Source organism: Podarcis muralis, chromosome 4 (genome assembly GCF_964188315.1).
Source record: "Podarcis muralis chromosome 4, rPodMur119.hap1.1, whole genome shotgun sequence".
Classification (NCBI taxonomy): Eukaryota; Metazoa; Chordata; class Lepidosauria; order Squamata; family Lacertidae; genus Podarcis; species Podarcis muralis.
The window spans coordinates 83,747,120-83,762,896 of record NC_135658.1 but is presented as its reverse complement, the minus strand read 5'-3'; the positions used below and the strand labels follow the sequence as shown (position 1 = coordinate 83,762,896).

Here is a 15,777-nt window from a genome sequence, read left to right as displayed (position 1 = left end):
CACCCGCGCCCCTATGTGAAAGTAAGCGGAGTTAAAATCAGTCAGACTTTCCAAATAACAATAGCTGGGATTGGGCTACAGAAGGAAGGGGAGTTCCTTCTGTAGCAGTTCATAAATAAATGTGCTATACAAAGAGATAGGTAGGCACAAGTCAACAAGGAAAACCTGGATGACACACTTAAACTTAAACTGTAGAAACATTTCTGCCAAAATCAATGAAATTAAAGAAGGAGAGGGAGAGGGAGAATGCTTCATATAGCCAGTTGGAAGCAAATACCTTTAAAAACAGGGAATTGGTCACTGGAATGACAATAGCAACTCTATGTGTTTACTAACCACATCTGGATGAAGGGACATGGGACAGTATTGGGGTTACCTTCCCTCCTACTTCCTCTTAAATCACAGTTTTCCTGCTTCTTCCACCCTATAGGAAGAGTCTGACAAGCCAAGTTCCATTAGATAAAGTAGTCATTTATCCCAAACCAGAAAGCTCCTGTCAGCATCTCCCCTCCCCCAGTTCTCTGTTTAGTAGTAGCAGTAACACACGGTGCTTCTAACTTACTATCACAATATGTAGGCCCCAGAGAACAGAACATATATTCAGAAGGTGTGTGTGCCAAGTAATTGTTAACACTTAATCTGAAGTATCTAACACAAGTCCTCACTTCCTGTTCGCTGCTAAACATTGTACTTGACCCTGGGCCACCACTTCATATTTTTTCAGTGACTGCTAAGCGCCCACAACGTTACTGAAACAGCAAGGGCTTTCAAGTAGGGCTGCCATTTTTGTATGTTTTTCATTAGTGGGTAGTTGAACTTGGCTAATTCTGTGGTACTTCAGAGAAGAACCACAGCACTGTAGTGCAGGTCATCTCCCTGGAAACAATGAATAGCAAAAAAAAATTGCCAATTAGAATGTATTCCTTCCCAGCAGTCATTAATTCATATAATTGTAGAGTTGGAAGGGACATCTAGTCCAACCGCCACAATGCTTTCGCCTAAATCTTCGTGGCCACAGCAGATAGAAATGAAAACAAACAGACAAACTGCATTCTGTACAAGGTGGTGCAGCTTGAATTGGTATGCACAAGGCACTTCTGAAGAATCAGCACAAGGGCAAATTAGCCGGCTATCTCCTGGAGTTCCATTTAGCTTTTTAATTACAGATGGGGAATAGTATTTTCCCCTACAATGATACAAAAGCCATTTCCATTAAGAAAATGGGCATGAAGGGAAAAGCAACAATAACACCACACTGTTCCTCTTGTTCTTGTGGCCAACTTATAATGGAGAAGTCAAAAAGTCACCGAATTAAAAAACAAAACGAAACCACATCCCCTTCTTTCTGCTTTATCTACCATGATAAGAAAACCAATATTTCAGTAGAACAGTTCACAACTGCAATCAGCACAAAGCCAGGAATTCCATCATATTTACCTCAAGGGAAAACCTTTTCTCACTGTGTCACTTAATCGTCTGGACAATCTTCCATTTCAAAGGAGCAATTTCTTAACTTCTTTCTTTCTAAGCATGCCTTTTAATGGAAATTTCCAGATATGATGTTAATTACATTATGGGTGGAATGTAGAAAAAAGCCAGATCTGCAATACAACTGCTCCATTGGACAGAGACTAATAACTAAAAGGTTTGCACCAACTTGGGTCTCCAGCTGCTTTTGGACTACAGCTCCCATCATCCCTAGCTAGCAGGACTAGTGGTCAGGGTTGGTGGGAATCGTAGTCCCAAAAATAGAGACCCAAGTTTGGGAAACACTGGTTTACAGCAATCCTAACCTAAAACAGCTAGTCAGCAGCAGCAGCATGCACAGGGGCCAGTTCCTACAACAAAATTAGGTATCTGCTCTAACCCCACATCCACTCAGGCAAAGCTATTGCAGTTACTAACAATGTGAGTCGCAACATCAAGGGCTCATTCACTTGTTCACCTTTTAATGTGTTTTAGGCTATCAACCGCTAGCAACAACCTTTTGTGTTGTACATAGGACCAATAGGGCAGACCCTATACAAAAGAATGAATGCACACAAATCTGATACCATAAATGGCAACACACAGAAATAAGAAAACTTTCTAACCTACCAGGCCACTCTGTCACTGGCATTAAGACAGTCATTCTGGAACTGCAGGACTTCAAAGAGAAACTCCTGCATGAAATTGCAGCTTATCAGGAATTCAGTTCTATTCATTTGGGCCTCAATAAAGACAATGGGTGACACCCAACTCAGTCATACTCAGAGTAGACCCACTGAAATCAATTCGTTTCATTGTTTTCAATAGGTCTAATCTGGTTATGACTAACACTGGATATCAGCCATTTTCCCTGTCTTACTTGATTTTTTAATTTACTCAGCAATGCTAAGATGATTGTGTTATCATCAAATACTGCCCTTGAGAAAATTTTTTAAAAATTGTCCAGTAGCACCACCAACACGGCTACCTACCTGAATCTGCCATTGAGAAGTCACTGTGCTTATTCTGCATACATTTTAATTGAATTCTTACAGGCTGTACAATTTCCATTCATTGCCATGTAACCTCAAACACAAACATGTATCAATATATCTATTTCCTTTACATGGCTGCTAAGGAGTATAGCATCAGATGCATTATTATTATTATTATTAGGAAAAAATTTTATATAAAGAAGATTGTATAATTCAAATTCCCCCAATACTATCAAGGTACTTAATTTTTCACCTGATAGAATGGCTTAAATACCCTCAGACTTATGGATTTCCGTGGGACACAGAATGAACAGCAGAATAATATCATGTGTAAAGTTGCATAAAATGGATAACAAAACATATTGAAAGAAACTTATTTTATATAGAGAGAGGGACAATTTAAGCCACAGCACAAGATAGCATTGAATAGACACTTCTGAGCTATTTGCATAGTACTACTGAATTTGCAAGGAGGTTCACAATATGCTCTTTTACACACCTTTTACACACCACTGCAAACTAAGTGTAGTGCCATGACTGCTTTCATTGCTGGTATGGCAACAGAAGCATATTGGTAAAAATATTAATGGTACGCAGCTTTGCATGTGCAACTTTCTGCATGGTGATGGTGTTGAGTAAAGAGTGCATCTGCTAAGTTCAGAAACAAGTTTCTAGAGTTTACTTACAGATGGTTAATAAAAATAAGGCATGAAGCAGCCATGTTTTGTATCCTCCACACACATTCCAGCACGTATTGCTCTGTGTACAGGGCATTCCAGCTTTGTCATCCTAGTGCCATCCTTTGCTCAGTGGACCCTTCTTGATTGGGTCCATTGTTTTTACATTGCCTTTCCCAAATTACCATTCATTGTGATGTCCTCTTTTGCATCAAAATGGAGTGCATCAGGACCTAGGACCAGACTCAGCAAACCCAACTCAAGGATTCCAGCTAGTGCAACAGGCCTTTCCTCCTTCTCTCCCCTCCCCCCGCATGGCCCCCACAGCTCCCCTAAATCTGCTCTGGAGAGTCAGGAAACTCCCAAAACAGTACACAGGGGAGGGAAGGGGAGAGCATTCTGTCAGGCAAGCAGAAAGTAAACTATGTAGGCATTTTAATTAGTTCACATTCTCGAAAAGGTGGTTGACATCTGCATTTTCCTAGAAAAATGAGGACACAATATTGCTTTGTTGCAATTAATATCCAACATGAAAAAGCTTACTTGCTTAAGTTTCTTTAGATCTTCATCAAGTTCCAAGTTGTCCAAAATAACAGCAACAAACAAACTCAGCAGAATCTACAAAAGGATTTCAAAAACAGAGCCCAATATTAGAAGCAGATAATGAAAGCCTCCCTCTACCAAACAGAAAAAAATAACTTTGTCAGTGACAACACGTAAAAGGGGCTTCCTTTTCTCTTGGATCCTGGTTGTGTCAATCACGCAAGTAATATTTATTTTATGTACATTACATTTTGCAGTGTTTGGTTTCATACTTTACCTCTTAGGTCTGTTTTGGGTTATGTTTTGTAAGGAAAGGCAACCAGTAAGTGCAAATATAATGATGAAGATAATGATAATGGCCGATTCCTTACAAGGGCAAAGTACCTGTTTGGAGAGAGATCTGCATGGAGTTCAATATGTACGACATGGATGGTTTGCATGAACTTGCCAGTCCTCAAATGGCTCTGCTGTAATGACTGCATGTGCTGAGGAGAAACAAGCTTTATGGAGATACCCCCAAGATGGAGAGGACTGTACTAATTAGTTGGCTTATTAACCAGCACCATTTTCTAGAGTTGGCTTTTTACAAGGGATTGGAACCACCAAGTCACCATGCATCCAATTCACAGTGTTTGCTTTAAAGGATATAATGGGCATAAAAAAAAAGAAAAAGGGGATGCTAAAAGATGTGCATTTATGAAAAATTTGCTCTTCCTTACCACTAAATGGTGCTCAAATTTAATAACAATAATAATAACAACAACAACTATTATTATTATTATTATTATTATTATTATTATTATTATACGTCACCCATCCGACTGGGTTTAATAAAAATAGAAATGCTATTAAATACAATAAAATAGCAATTATGGAACATTTAGGACTGCATTTTTTTTTTATTTTTACAAAAATGTAAATATTTAGTTCAACTCTGTTTCAGACTATGGCCCTAGCTAGAATGATATTGAAAAGCTGTGCCTGATATTATCAAGGAATTGTGCAGTAGCTGTGAAATACACTGCAGTTTAATCTGTGGTTATTTCCAGTCTCTATAGCTGAGAATGATAGACACACAATGGAGATTTTTTTACCGAATGTCAAAAACAAATCTAGAACATTATCACAAAAGAACAGTTAAACCTCAGCTTGTTATTTGTTTAACTTCTTCCATTCCCTTCTGGATTTTAATAATAGACTTCACTCTGAACACAGTTTTTGTTTTTCAAACCTAAACTCCATTCCAGCTTCTGCTGCGAAAGCTATTCATTTCTCTCCAGCTCTCTACAGATCCAGCTCAATTAGCACTTTTGAGCTTTAACCCGCCTTCTCATTCTCATTTACTGCAACATTTTCCTGATCTTTTATCCACTTGTCATTGTGTCACCATATATTCTTAGGGCTTCACTCCCCTTTCCCCCCTCTTTTTTAAGCAGTGGAAATAAACTGAACCCCCTGTAGTAGTGTGGTGGGGTTGGTTCTGTTCCTCAAATAGTGGTGGTGTGACTACTATACAAATGTAATAGAGAAGTGGCAAATCTCACTGCAACTGCATAGTCTTGCAGTGTGTGTGTGTGTGTGTGTGTGTGTGTGTGTGTGTGTGTGTGTGTGGTTTTAGGAGGGGGGGCAGGTGGACTGTACTATGAAAACTCAATATGCATTCCAGATGTAGGGTCTGCACTATCTGAACCAGGGAGGGAAAGGAACCATCACTCCACCATGCAGCAGTGGTGAGTTTCATAAAAGCTCCATCTCCTTCATTGTGGAGTGAATTGCAGAAGACAACCAACTTCTTTAAACCACTCTAGAGTTCTGTTGGAGTGGAACCAACCAGTTCTGCCCATTCTTAGGAAGTTGGAATAGGGGGTGGGGTGGGGTATAGGATTTATTTAGGGACTTTGAGATCCCTGAAAAACCGCTCTGCTGGGCCAAAGGGTAGTCCCACATGGAGCGCATTGCAATAAGGCCTGAGGTCACCAATGACAACAATCTGTGAATCATGACAGCTAGAGGGAAAGTACAGTGGTGACCGGTGTAGGTTTCTGCTTCACTGTAGTCCTCGATTTCATTGGGAATTGTGACAGGTACCCTGTCTTCTCTTGCAGAGCAATGGGTCTGTTAACAAGAAGGTTGGTGGTTCGAGTCCACCCAGTGACAGCTGTGGGCAGCATTCCTGCATTGCAGAGGGTTGGACTAGATGACACTTGGGATCCCTTCCCAACTCCACAATTCTATGATTTCATGATTGTAGGTAGCATCTGCAATATTATATTATGAAAAGGAGTATGGTCGTGGTTTACAAAAAACTTCCTGTGCTAGTGCAAAGACTGGCCACCATAAGCTGCAGGGCTGAACTTCAGGTTCCATCAAATAATTAAAACAGGGGAAATCTAGACACAGAGGGGCAAGCTTCCACCTGCAAAACCATGCTGGGCACTCACTTGCCATTCAGTGTGCCTAGTTTACTGTGCTACCTGTGAGTGCTTCCATACCAAAACCAGTATGGAGAGCCAGTGTGGTGTAGTGGTTAAGAGTGATAGACTCGTAATCTGGGGAACCGGGTTCGCGTCTCCGCTCCTCCACATGCAGCTGCTGGGTGACCTTGGGCCAGTCACACTTTTTTGAAGTCTCTCAGCCTCACTCACTTCTCACAGAGAGTTTGTTGTGAAGGGACAAGGAAGGGAAAGGAGAATGTTAGGCTTTGAGACTCCTTCGGGTAGTGATAAAGCGGGATATCAAATCCAAACTCCCATCCCATGCTAGTTGAGTTAAATGGAATGCGGGAGTAGAGAGAGAATCACCTGCGGGAGACAATACTGAGCTGGATCGACCAATAGTCTGACTCAATACAAGGCAGCTTCCTCAGACAGTTGTAAAATCTGATTTCTCCTGTGCCTCGTTTCATCCACATATGAGCCAGCACAAGCAACATTTCAGAAAAGTAAATACAGGAAACAGCAAGGCATACAACATACCAGGGTAGCAAAAAGATGATAAAGTATGAAGTAGATAGCGACAACAGGTGCCCACATATGTCCGACAGCATTAAGAGTTTGATCCATGACATCTACCCATCCTTCCTGTGTAAGGATCTGGAACATGGACATAAAAGCCTAAAAGAGAACATAATCAAACACACAGCTCAGTTGGGCGCGCTTTATTGAAACAAGCGAATAATATCCTGAACCCAATATCCGTGTCTGCAATTGCATGCAGCAATCATAACCTTGCTAGCTAAAATGTGGGTGGAGTTTGGTTTCCTGCTTGTAAAAATGTGATGGGTCACTAAGAGACTGTTTTCAGTGCCTCGGAGTTCGGCTTGCTAAGATTCTCAGCTTCCTTATTCTGCTCTTATATGCTGTTGTGATATCGTAGGCATGCATTTTCACCCAGAGCACATGATAATCCTGTATGCATGCTGGTTTTTCCTCACCATCAGAAGCAAACATGTGGTTGAAAGGAAAGGTGGCCTCAATCTCTCCATAAAATCCAAGGAAGAACACTGCACATGAGTAGCTGAGCTGTAAGCTCTTTTTAAATGCCACCTTTAAGCACCTATCCCCTTTCTGTCTATGCCACTGCATTAGGTCTTCACTAGGATTCAAGGTCCGTATAGTTAAAGTAATGGTTTTCCCAGTAGTGATTTATGGAAGTGAGAGCTGGACCATAAAGAAGGCTAATCGCCGAAGAATTGATGCTTTTGAATTATGGTGCTGGAGGAGACTCTTGAGAGTCCCATGGACTGCAAGAAGATCAAACCTATCCATTCTCAAGGAAATCAGCCCTGAGTGCTCACTTGGAAGGACAGATCCTGAAGCTGAGGCTCCAATATTTCGCCACCTCATGAGAAGAGAAGACTCCCTGGAGAAGACCCTGATGTTGGGAAAGATGGAGGGCACAAGGAGAAGGGGATGTCAGAGGACGAGGTGGTTGGACAGTGTTCTCGAAGCTACCAGCATGAGTTTAACTAAACTGCGGGAGGCAGTGGAAGACAGGAGTGCCTGGTGTGCTCTGGTCCATGGGGTCACGAAGAGTTGGACATGACTAAAGGACTAAAGGACTAAACAACAACAACAACAACAACAGAACTCAATCCTTTAGCCCAGCAGACCCTGCGTTCTAGAACTCCCTACAAGTAGCGGTTCTGCAGGAGCTGCATCTATTACTGTTTTATCAGAGTTTATCATTATGCGTCTATTGATATGAAGGAATGAGTTTATATGAATTTTTCAATAAATGCTAAAAAATAAATATGTCCAATATGGTGAAGTTTCATCACTCATAGATTTCCTTAGATATGTCTCCTTCAGCTTTCTTATATCCATTCATTTGCATAGAGGCTACGTTCAAATAAGCTCTTAACTATCAGTGGCCCTGATTCAGCTCTCATCATGAGGGATGAACATGCAACTAGTTGTGGGGGAATATGAACGGGGGATGTACTTTCAGATACACACTGGAATATGTTTCTCATTCTAAGCAAAATAGCACTGGTCGGCTGCATCCTCGCCCTGATACACATATGAAGAGTATCATATCTATTTTCAATTTACACCCACAATTTCCAATCCAGAGTGATATTCAGACATAAGCCTGCTTAACTGGGTCACAGTGACAGTGTACATATCTTGTTCATGGTTTATTTGATCTTTTCGGCACCTCTATATCATTTATATCTCAATAGCTTAGAAAGTACAGCAAGTTTCGCTTAAAATGAAACTTTCCTCTCTTCTTTCTTAATGCCAAATGAATGGCATTCATTTTCTACAGCATCACATTTTAGAAAGGACAAATGTGACGTTAAAACAAAAAAACTGGACAACTGTCTCCATTTTAGAGAAAACCAAAGCTTCCATTTAAAACATGCTTCATTCTAATGTTATCCCACGTAAATCTTTCCTATTATTAAAGTTCTCTGTATCGGAAAACACCAGCTTAAAGAAAATGCTAAGGCAGTATACAGTGATTTTAAGTTCAGCAAGTAGCAATCTTTCTTTCAGAGCAAGATATTTTTAGTTGAAAGGTACACTTTCACCATTTATGTTAAAATGAATCTGAAACGCAGCTACCTAGCTGACAGAACCAACAGCTGTGAAAATGAGACCTGGAGATTTATGCAAATAGAGGGATTTTGAATTAATTCATGTTGTGTGGCTGTGTGGTGGAGGCTTCAAGTTCCTTTTGATCCCCCCCCCCTTTTGAAGATTAGTTAGAGATTCTGATACTGGTAATCAACTAGAAATTATTTCCAAAATACAATATAAACCGACCAATGCTAAAATGCATTAGAGACCACTATTTTTGGTCCATCCATCAATCAGTGTTAACATCGTCCAGTATTAAGGTCTGAAATGGTAGCATTATACAGAGTTCTCCCAATCCTCAACATTCAGTGCAATCTGTCTCATGCAATACAATCTTGCCTGATGTCGTTACAGGTATCCCCCCATTTAGGCATGTTCAAGTGTGGGGGCACACACTTGAAGAGCCTCAGCAAAGCCTCACTGTGCTTCTGGCTCATGAGGAAACCCTCCCCAGAGCCCAAAGAAGACATTTTCTGGGCTCTGGGGAGGGTCTCCACAAGAGCCGGAGGGGCAGCGGGCCTTGCCCCATAAGTGCAGGTCTTCCCTCAAAAAGCATTGTGCTCAACTGTTGAAACTCTAGTTTCTCATCTGTACCAGCCAAGCCCTATGAAATAAATACAATTTCTCATGAGAGAAGGCAGCCAATTTAATTGCAAAAATTCAAGGTAATAAAATGTTCCATATTTTCTTTAGTGTGGACATGACTTTGCAAGTGACAAATCCAAGAAGTGCAAGGAAACACACTTGAACAAGTCCATTTCAGAGGCTCACACTGACCTGAAAACAAATCTATCAGACCACATAAGAAGACAAAAATGGTCCAGAGAATGCTGTGTTCGGTAACCATAGTGACCATAAGCTTCTACTTATTTACTGTTTGTCAGGTAACCATGTGAAAGCATGCAATTTAGAGGCATTAGGAAATGAAGGTTGTCTGCCTTTTCTTCCCCTTTCTTTCAAAAAACCCACAATGTTCCTATAGCACTTTTCCTTTTTTTTCCTTTTTTTTTTAGTTCTAGGCTTTTGATTCAGCGACATTAATGGACATAGTAATCAATAGTTCCCATTTGGCTCAGCACACTTGCTTTTCAGCATCTAGGGAAATGGCAGAAAGAAAGGTACCATGACAGCAAGCAACTGCCATTTTTTACTTTTGCTCTTGCTTAGTGGTAAGCAATACAGGACAGCAAGAGAGTATGCCAACAATCAGCTTGTGGACATTGGGACACTTCACGTATTCACTTTGTATGACATCTTAGCGCTGCACAGTATCAATCTATCATCACATCACACAATATGTGCAGAAGCTTCTATTAGCTGAGACAACTCTTAAGGAAGTTTCCGGCTTCGATTATATTGGCATGTCTGATTTCAAAATTCCCCCTTTTTTCTGTTAGAAAAAGAAACCTCCATTTGAACTTATTTTAGTCCAGAATTATAAAATAACATATTTTGCCTCTCTCTTTCCATTCCACATTTTCTAGATTGGGAGCTAATGGGTTGTTTATCAGTGACATTTATTTGGCTGAAAGGGCCTGACTACAACATTTCCTGACATCACCTGCACCTCATTCTCTGTTCATCCCAATACATTTTAACACTTTGGCTGGAAAATCCCATGTCACCACATTAAGTGGTTTTAAAAGAACCCAAACTAAATAGCAGCTGATTTCGCCATCTTATTTAAACTCATGATCAGGCCAGTCCTTCTCACTGTAACTGTTATGCATCTTGTTCACTTTAGCTATAGACTGGAGCATTAAGTTATGACAGCTTGTGAAAACATGGCCTGGATGTCTTGCAAAGAGTCTAGTCTACAGGTTCTGACATTTTCAACCCCCAGAGACTACTTGGAAGGACTAAAAATGATTGAGGCCCAAGAGGCACAAAATGGCCGTGCAGGGCCAAAGATGGCGGCAGAGTTTGTCTAAACAGGTGGCAGTTACTAAGATTGCTTTCTATGGATGTTGTATTTCTTATTCTGATCCAAGGACACATTTCTCACCCTGAGTTATAGCTCTCCTTGTTTATTCCTCTGTGTTTACACAAAAAATGAAGGAAAACAGTCTGGATCTTGCTTCTGCTGTCCCTGTCTCTGAAGCTAAGTGCCTGGATGATCAGTGCCTGAGGGGATATCACTGGGGAACTACTCTGAAAAATCTGGAGAAAGGGGCAGGAAAAAAAGTGGAAGAGATCTTATGTTACAAATGAATGAGCACATAAATATGTAAGGTTTCCCCCCAAAACCGGCATTGTACTAGTTGAACTGGTGTCAGCTCACACAATGAGACTTCCCCTTCCTTTTATCCTGCTTGATGCTACCGTTTGAAATCTGCTCTTGAGTTTTGGAGGACCCTCTGAAGCAAATCTGGGGTGTGTGCAAGGGGCTGTAGAGGGATAAGAGAAGGAGAAGTTCTATTAAGGGAGTAAAGCCTGCTTGTGCAGCACTGGACACAACCCAACAACTCACAGAGCAGTACTTGTAAAGCTATTTTTAGAGTTGTTTTGGGGTCCAGAAGGCAGCACAGGATTTAAAAACTAAATGAAGTAAATAATCAAAAGGCATTACACAGCTTTCCACAGTACATTCCACAAAGCAACAGAAACGCGCAACCCCACCCCCCAACTAACACACAGGAACAACATGATCTTTACCCACACCTTCCAAACAGCTGGTGTGAACAAAGCTAGAATTAAAAGAAAAAGGCATTTGTAAGAAAGACGACAGAATCATAGCTGATTGCTTGATTGGTTGGTTGTTGTTTTACACTTACCCTTGGAAATGTTGTAAATCTGTCTAGCTCTTCCACAAAACAGAACATCTGCAAACTGATTGCTGACATTACAATTAATAAGCTGGCAGTAAATACAACTAAACTCCCAAGTTTTTTCCCGGGTCCAAAAATCTTATACACAAAGTCTTCCAGAGCAGGAGAAATCTTTATAAGTCGAACTACCCTGAGCACCTGCAAGAGGAAAGGAAATACATTATTGATCTGACTGTAGGGTGTCAAATGGGTATAACACAGAAGGTTCTATTTCAAGTAGGCTCCTAGCATTAAGTACCATGTGTTGAATAGGAAAGTAACAAATGTCCTGGTCCATTGATTTCCTTCAGGTTTTCTATTGCTTGTGACAGCATATTGTTACAGCACGTTAATTTAAAAAGGGTTAGTGAGGCTCAAAAAGAACGAAGTATTGAAATACAGTGGTGCCCCGCAAGACGAATGCCTCGCAAGACGGAAAACCCGCTAGACGAAAGGGTTTTCCGTTTTGGAGGTGCTTTGCAAAACGAATTTCCTATGGGCTTGCTTCGCAAGACGAAAATGTCTTGCGAGTTCCTGCAGGGATTTTTTCCTCCCCCCCCCTTTTCCCAAGGCGCTAAGCCGCTTATCAGCTGATCCGCTAAGCCGCTTAACAGCTGATCCACTAAGCCGCTAAGCCACTGATCGCTAAGCCGCATATCAGCTGATCCGCTAAGCCGCTAAGCCGCTTAACAGCTGATCGCTAAGCCGCTTAACAGCTGATCTGCTAAGCCGCTTATCAGCTGATCCGCTAAGCCCGCTAAGCCGCTAATAGCGCTAATCCGCTAATGGGCTTGCTTCGCAAGATGAAAAAACCGCAAGACGAAGAGACTCACGGAATAGATTCTTTTCGTCTTGCGAGGCACCACTGTACAGGACCACAGATCAACTAACCACTGCTTTGATCTTGAAGAACCATATGTCAGTTCTTAAGTTCTATATATCAGTGTAGTGCAGGCATAGGCAAAGTTGGCTCTCCAGATGTTTTTGGACTACAACTCCCATCATCCCTAGCTAACAGGACCAGTGGTCAAGGATGATGGGAGTTGTAGTCCCAAAACACCTGGAGGGCCGAGTTTCCCTATGCCAAGGGGAGTGTGTACAAGGTTTCATGTGGTTTTAGGCTCATATAGTATTATCCAAAATGTCCCACCTTCACCCCAAAACACAATACTCTGGTTAATCATGGCTAGTGCAGTTACTTAAAAATATAAATATAAAGCTTTTTTAAAACACACACACACACACAAAAGATGTATTTGAAAAATACTGCACCTTAAAACAAACAGAAGCATTGATGTGGTCAAAATGATCAATATTAGGCATTCCTTAAACTTTAAACTAAAACAAAACGGACAGTAAGCAACTTGTACAAAAGAGAATGATTATGTTACTGCACTGCGAGCACATCAGTTTTCTTTTTCTTTTTTGCAAATGTATCTTCAGTTTAAATGCAAGTATTTATTTACAAAAATCAGCCTCACCTCCTCTGAGAAGCGGACGGTGCCTCAGGGTTTAAACATTTTGGCAATATTTCAGTGGTTACACTATGCTCAAATTCAAGAGGTTTTTAAAATGGATAAAAAAGTTGGATTCCAAGTGGAAAAATCGAATTTGGAGACAGAATTGTTAGAACCAAAAACTAAGATATTATCAAGAATGTATAACTTGCTGCTTAAATGGAATACACAGGATGAGACAGTTAAATCTGCCATGATAAAATGGGCACAGGATGTTGGACATAACATCATGTTTGAAGACTGGGAAAGGTTATGGAACACCGGAATAAAATTCACGGCATGTACTGCCCTGAAAGAAAATATTATGAAAATGATATACCGGTGGTACATGACCCCAGTCAAGCTAGCTAAGATATATCACCTGTCTGATAATAAATGTTGGAAATGTAAGGAGGCAGAAGGTACTTTTTTTCATCTCTGGTGGACCTGCCCAAAAGTGAAGGCTTTCTGGGAAACGATTTATAATGAATTGAAAAAGGTATTTAGGTATACCTTCCCTAAGAAACCAGAGGCCTTCCTGCTGGGCATGGTGGACCAGAAAGTGTTAAAGAAAGACAGAACGTTGTTTATGTATGCTACTACAGCAGCAAGAATTCTCATTGCAAAGAACTGGAAGACACAAGATTTACCCACGTTGGAAGAATGGCAGACGCAGTTGATGGACTACATGGAATTAGCTGAAATGACCGGCAGAATCCAAGATTTGGATGAAGAATCGGTTGAGGCGGATTGGAAAAAATTTAAAGACTAGTTGCAAAAATATTATAAGTTGTATGAATCCTAAGATAGTGCATGTTATTGGAAATGTTATGCTTTAGCAAATATGATTAAGTAAATGGCAAAATAAGTGATAAAAGAGAAAAGAAGACAAAGTGAACCAACCATATTATGTTTATTTTAAAGGCATCAAATTTGAGATATAATTTATTGAATAACGGTTACATAATAATTGAAAGTGGTAACAAGGTTTGAAATAAGGTAACAAATTGCTGACATGGTTATTATAAAGAATGCAGATCTGGAAGGTGTGGGGAAGTACAATGTTTTCTTTTGTAAAAAAAAAATAAAAAAAAATTGTTTCTTGTATTTAATTTATTCTGTATGGATTGGAATGTACAAAATTATGAAAAGAAACGCAATAAAAAATATTATATATAAAAAAAAATAAACATTTTGGCAATATTTCAGAAATAACTATTTCCAAGACATAGAACTATCGTGTCAAAGTTCTAGAGTGTCCTTGTGTGTTTAATTATATAACGTCCCCCGCCCACCAGGAGTTGTTTGGCTTGGGACGGAAGTTTCCATCGGAGCAGCTCACTGAGACAGCAGCACAAAGGGTCAATGCCAAGGTCCTGATCCAGTTCAACCCTCCCGATCAATGACAACTAGTGGGGGGGGGGGAGGAGAGAGGTACAGCTATCTTGGGGTCCCTTCCTTGGGGTCTCTTCCAACTCTGTAATTCTATGAACTTTCAGGAACACATGCTTAGTTTTCCCTTTAGCACGCCTTCTTCCTTATTTCATGCTTCCTCTCTCGGTCCAGGATATAAAATCCCAATTTTTACACCTACTGGTTACATCTTGCATGTTTACGAAGTGTTCCGGAAAACTAAAGAATCATCTTGTTGCTGTTTTTGGGGGCCAGCAGAACAGAAGGAACATCATTGGGACATTGCCCTGCAGTTATGCAGAGTTGAGATTCTAGGACAAATACATAGGAAGGTGCCTTGTTTGGAGCAAGACCATTGGTTGGTCTTGTCAACAGTGACTGCCAGCAGCTCTCCAGCATTTCATACAAGACATTTCCAGTCCTACCTTAGGATTGAACCAGGAGCTTTTGCATGAAAAGCATTTGCTCTACCTATGGCCCTTCCTGGGACATATAAAATAATCACACAACAATAATTGCTTACAAATATTAAATGGAATAGGTGGAACATGGAGCGAAACTGCTCTTGCAGATCCTCCTTAGGTGTTAAAAAAGTTTTGTTTTCCTTTTAGATTTTTAGCAGTTTTCCACTTAACTGTTCTGGTACAGGTGCCCCTGCCCCCTCTTAAATTGCCTTAATTGACATTTAAGTAGTACATTAATCTTTCCAGGAACTATTCTGCTAGTCCATTTGTTTTCATTAAGAGAGAAAAGGGCAGGGCAATCTTCAAAGTTCTTTACTTCCACCAGTCCCTACATTTACTCATGTGCATATGGCTCTGAACATCCGATGGAGGCATTTTGAGTCCTGTGCAGTTCAGTGAAGCTTGCATCATTAAGGTAGTGTGAGGATCGACTTACACGTTTTTCTTTTCTTTTTTAATTGCTGCATTGGCTGTCGTGGCTTTAAATCTTGAACATTTATACTTTCTTGGGGAAAAATGTACAGCAACACTGTTCATGATGCTAAAGATCATCCATGGAATAATCGTTTCATTGCAGGATATGACTTTGTGATATTCACTGCAATTTTTAACTTCATATTGTTTTGCCCTACCAATTCTCCAATGAACTCAGGGCAGCACCTATTTCCCCCGTTCTCAAATACATCAGCCAATAGGTCTTCGTTTTCCAGAAATACTTGAGAGCTATTTGTTCTGGACAGGATAGTCCATAGTAACTGACTTACAAAAGAATCTATTTGGAAATGAATGAGCTGGTTGGGTGGAATGTCCTTTTAGCGCAATCTGGATCTT

At 40.5% G+C, this 15,777-nt stretch overlaps 1 protein-coding gene across 5 annotated transcripts in view; it reads right to left on the bottom strand.

Moving 5' to 3' along the window:
* NALCN (sodium leak channel, non-selective) overlaps positions 1–15,777 on the bottom strand; it is a 191,095-nt gene that overhangs the window by 61,809 nt on the left and 113,509 nt on the right. For all 5 annotated transcript variants that reach the window (XM_077927683.1, XM_028728202.2, XM_028728204.2 and 2 more), the window contains 3 exons: positions 11,541–11,732; positions 6,658–6,795; positions 3,683–3,757 (listed from right to left, as the gene is read on the bottom strand). In XM_077927683.1, the coding sequence (XP_077783809.1) occupies positions 3,683–3,757; positions 6,658–6,795; positions 11,541–11,732 (405 nt within the window). The remainder of the gene's footprint in view (positions 1–3,682; positions 3,758–6,657; positions 6,796–11,540; positions 11,733–15,777) is intronic.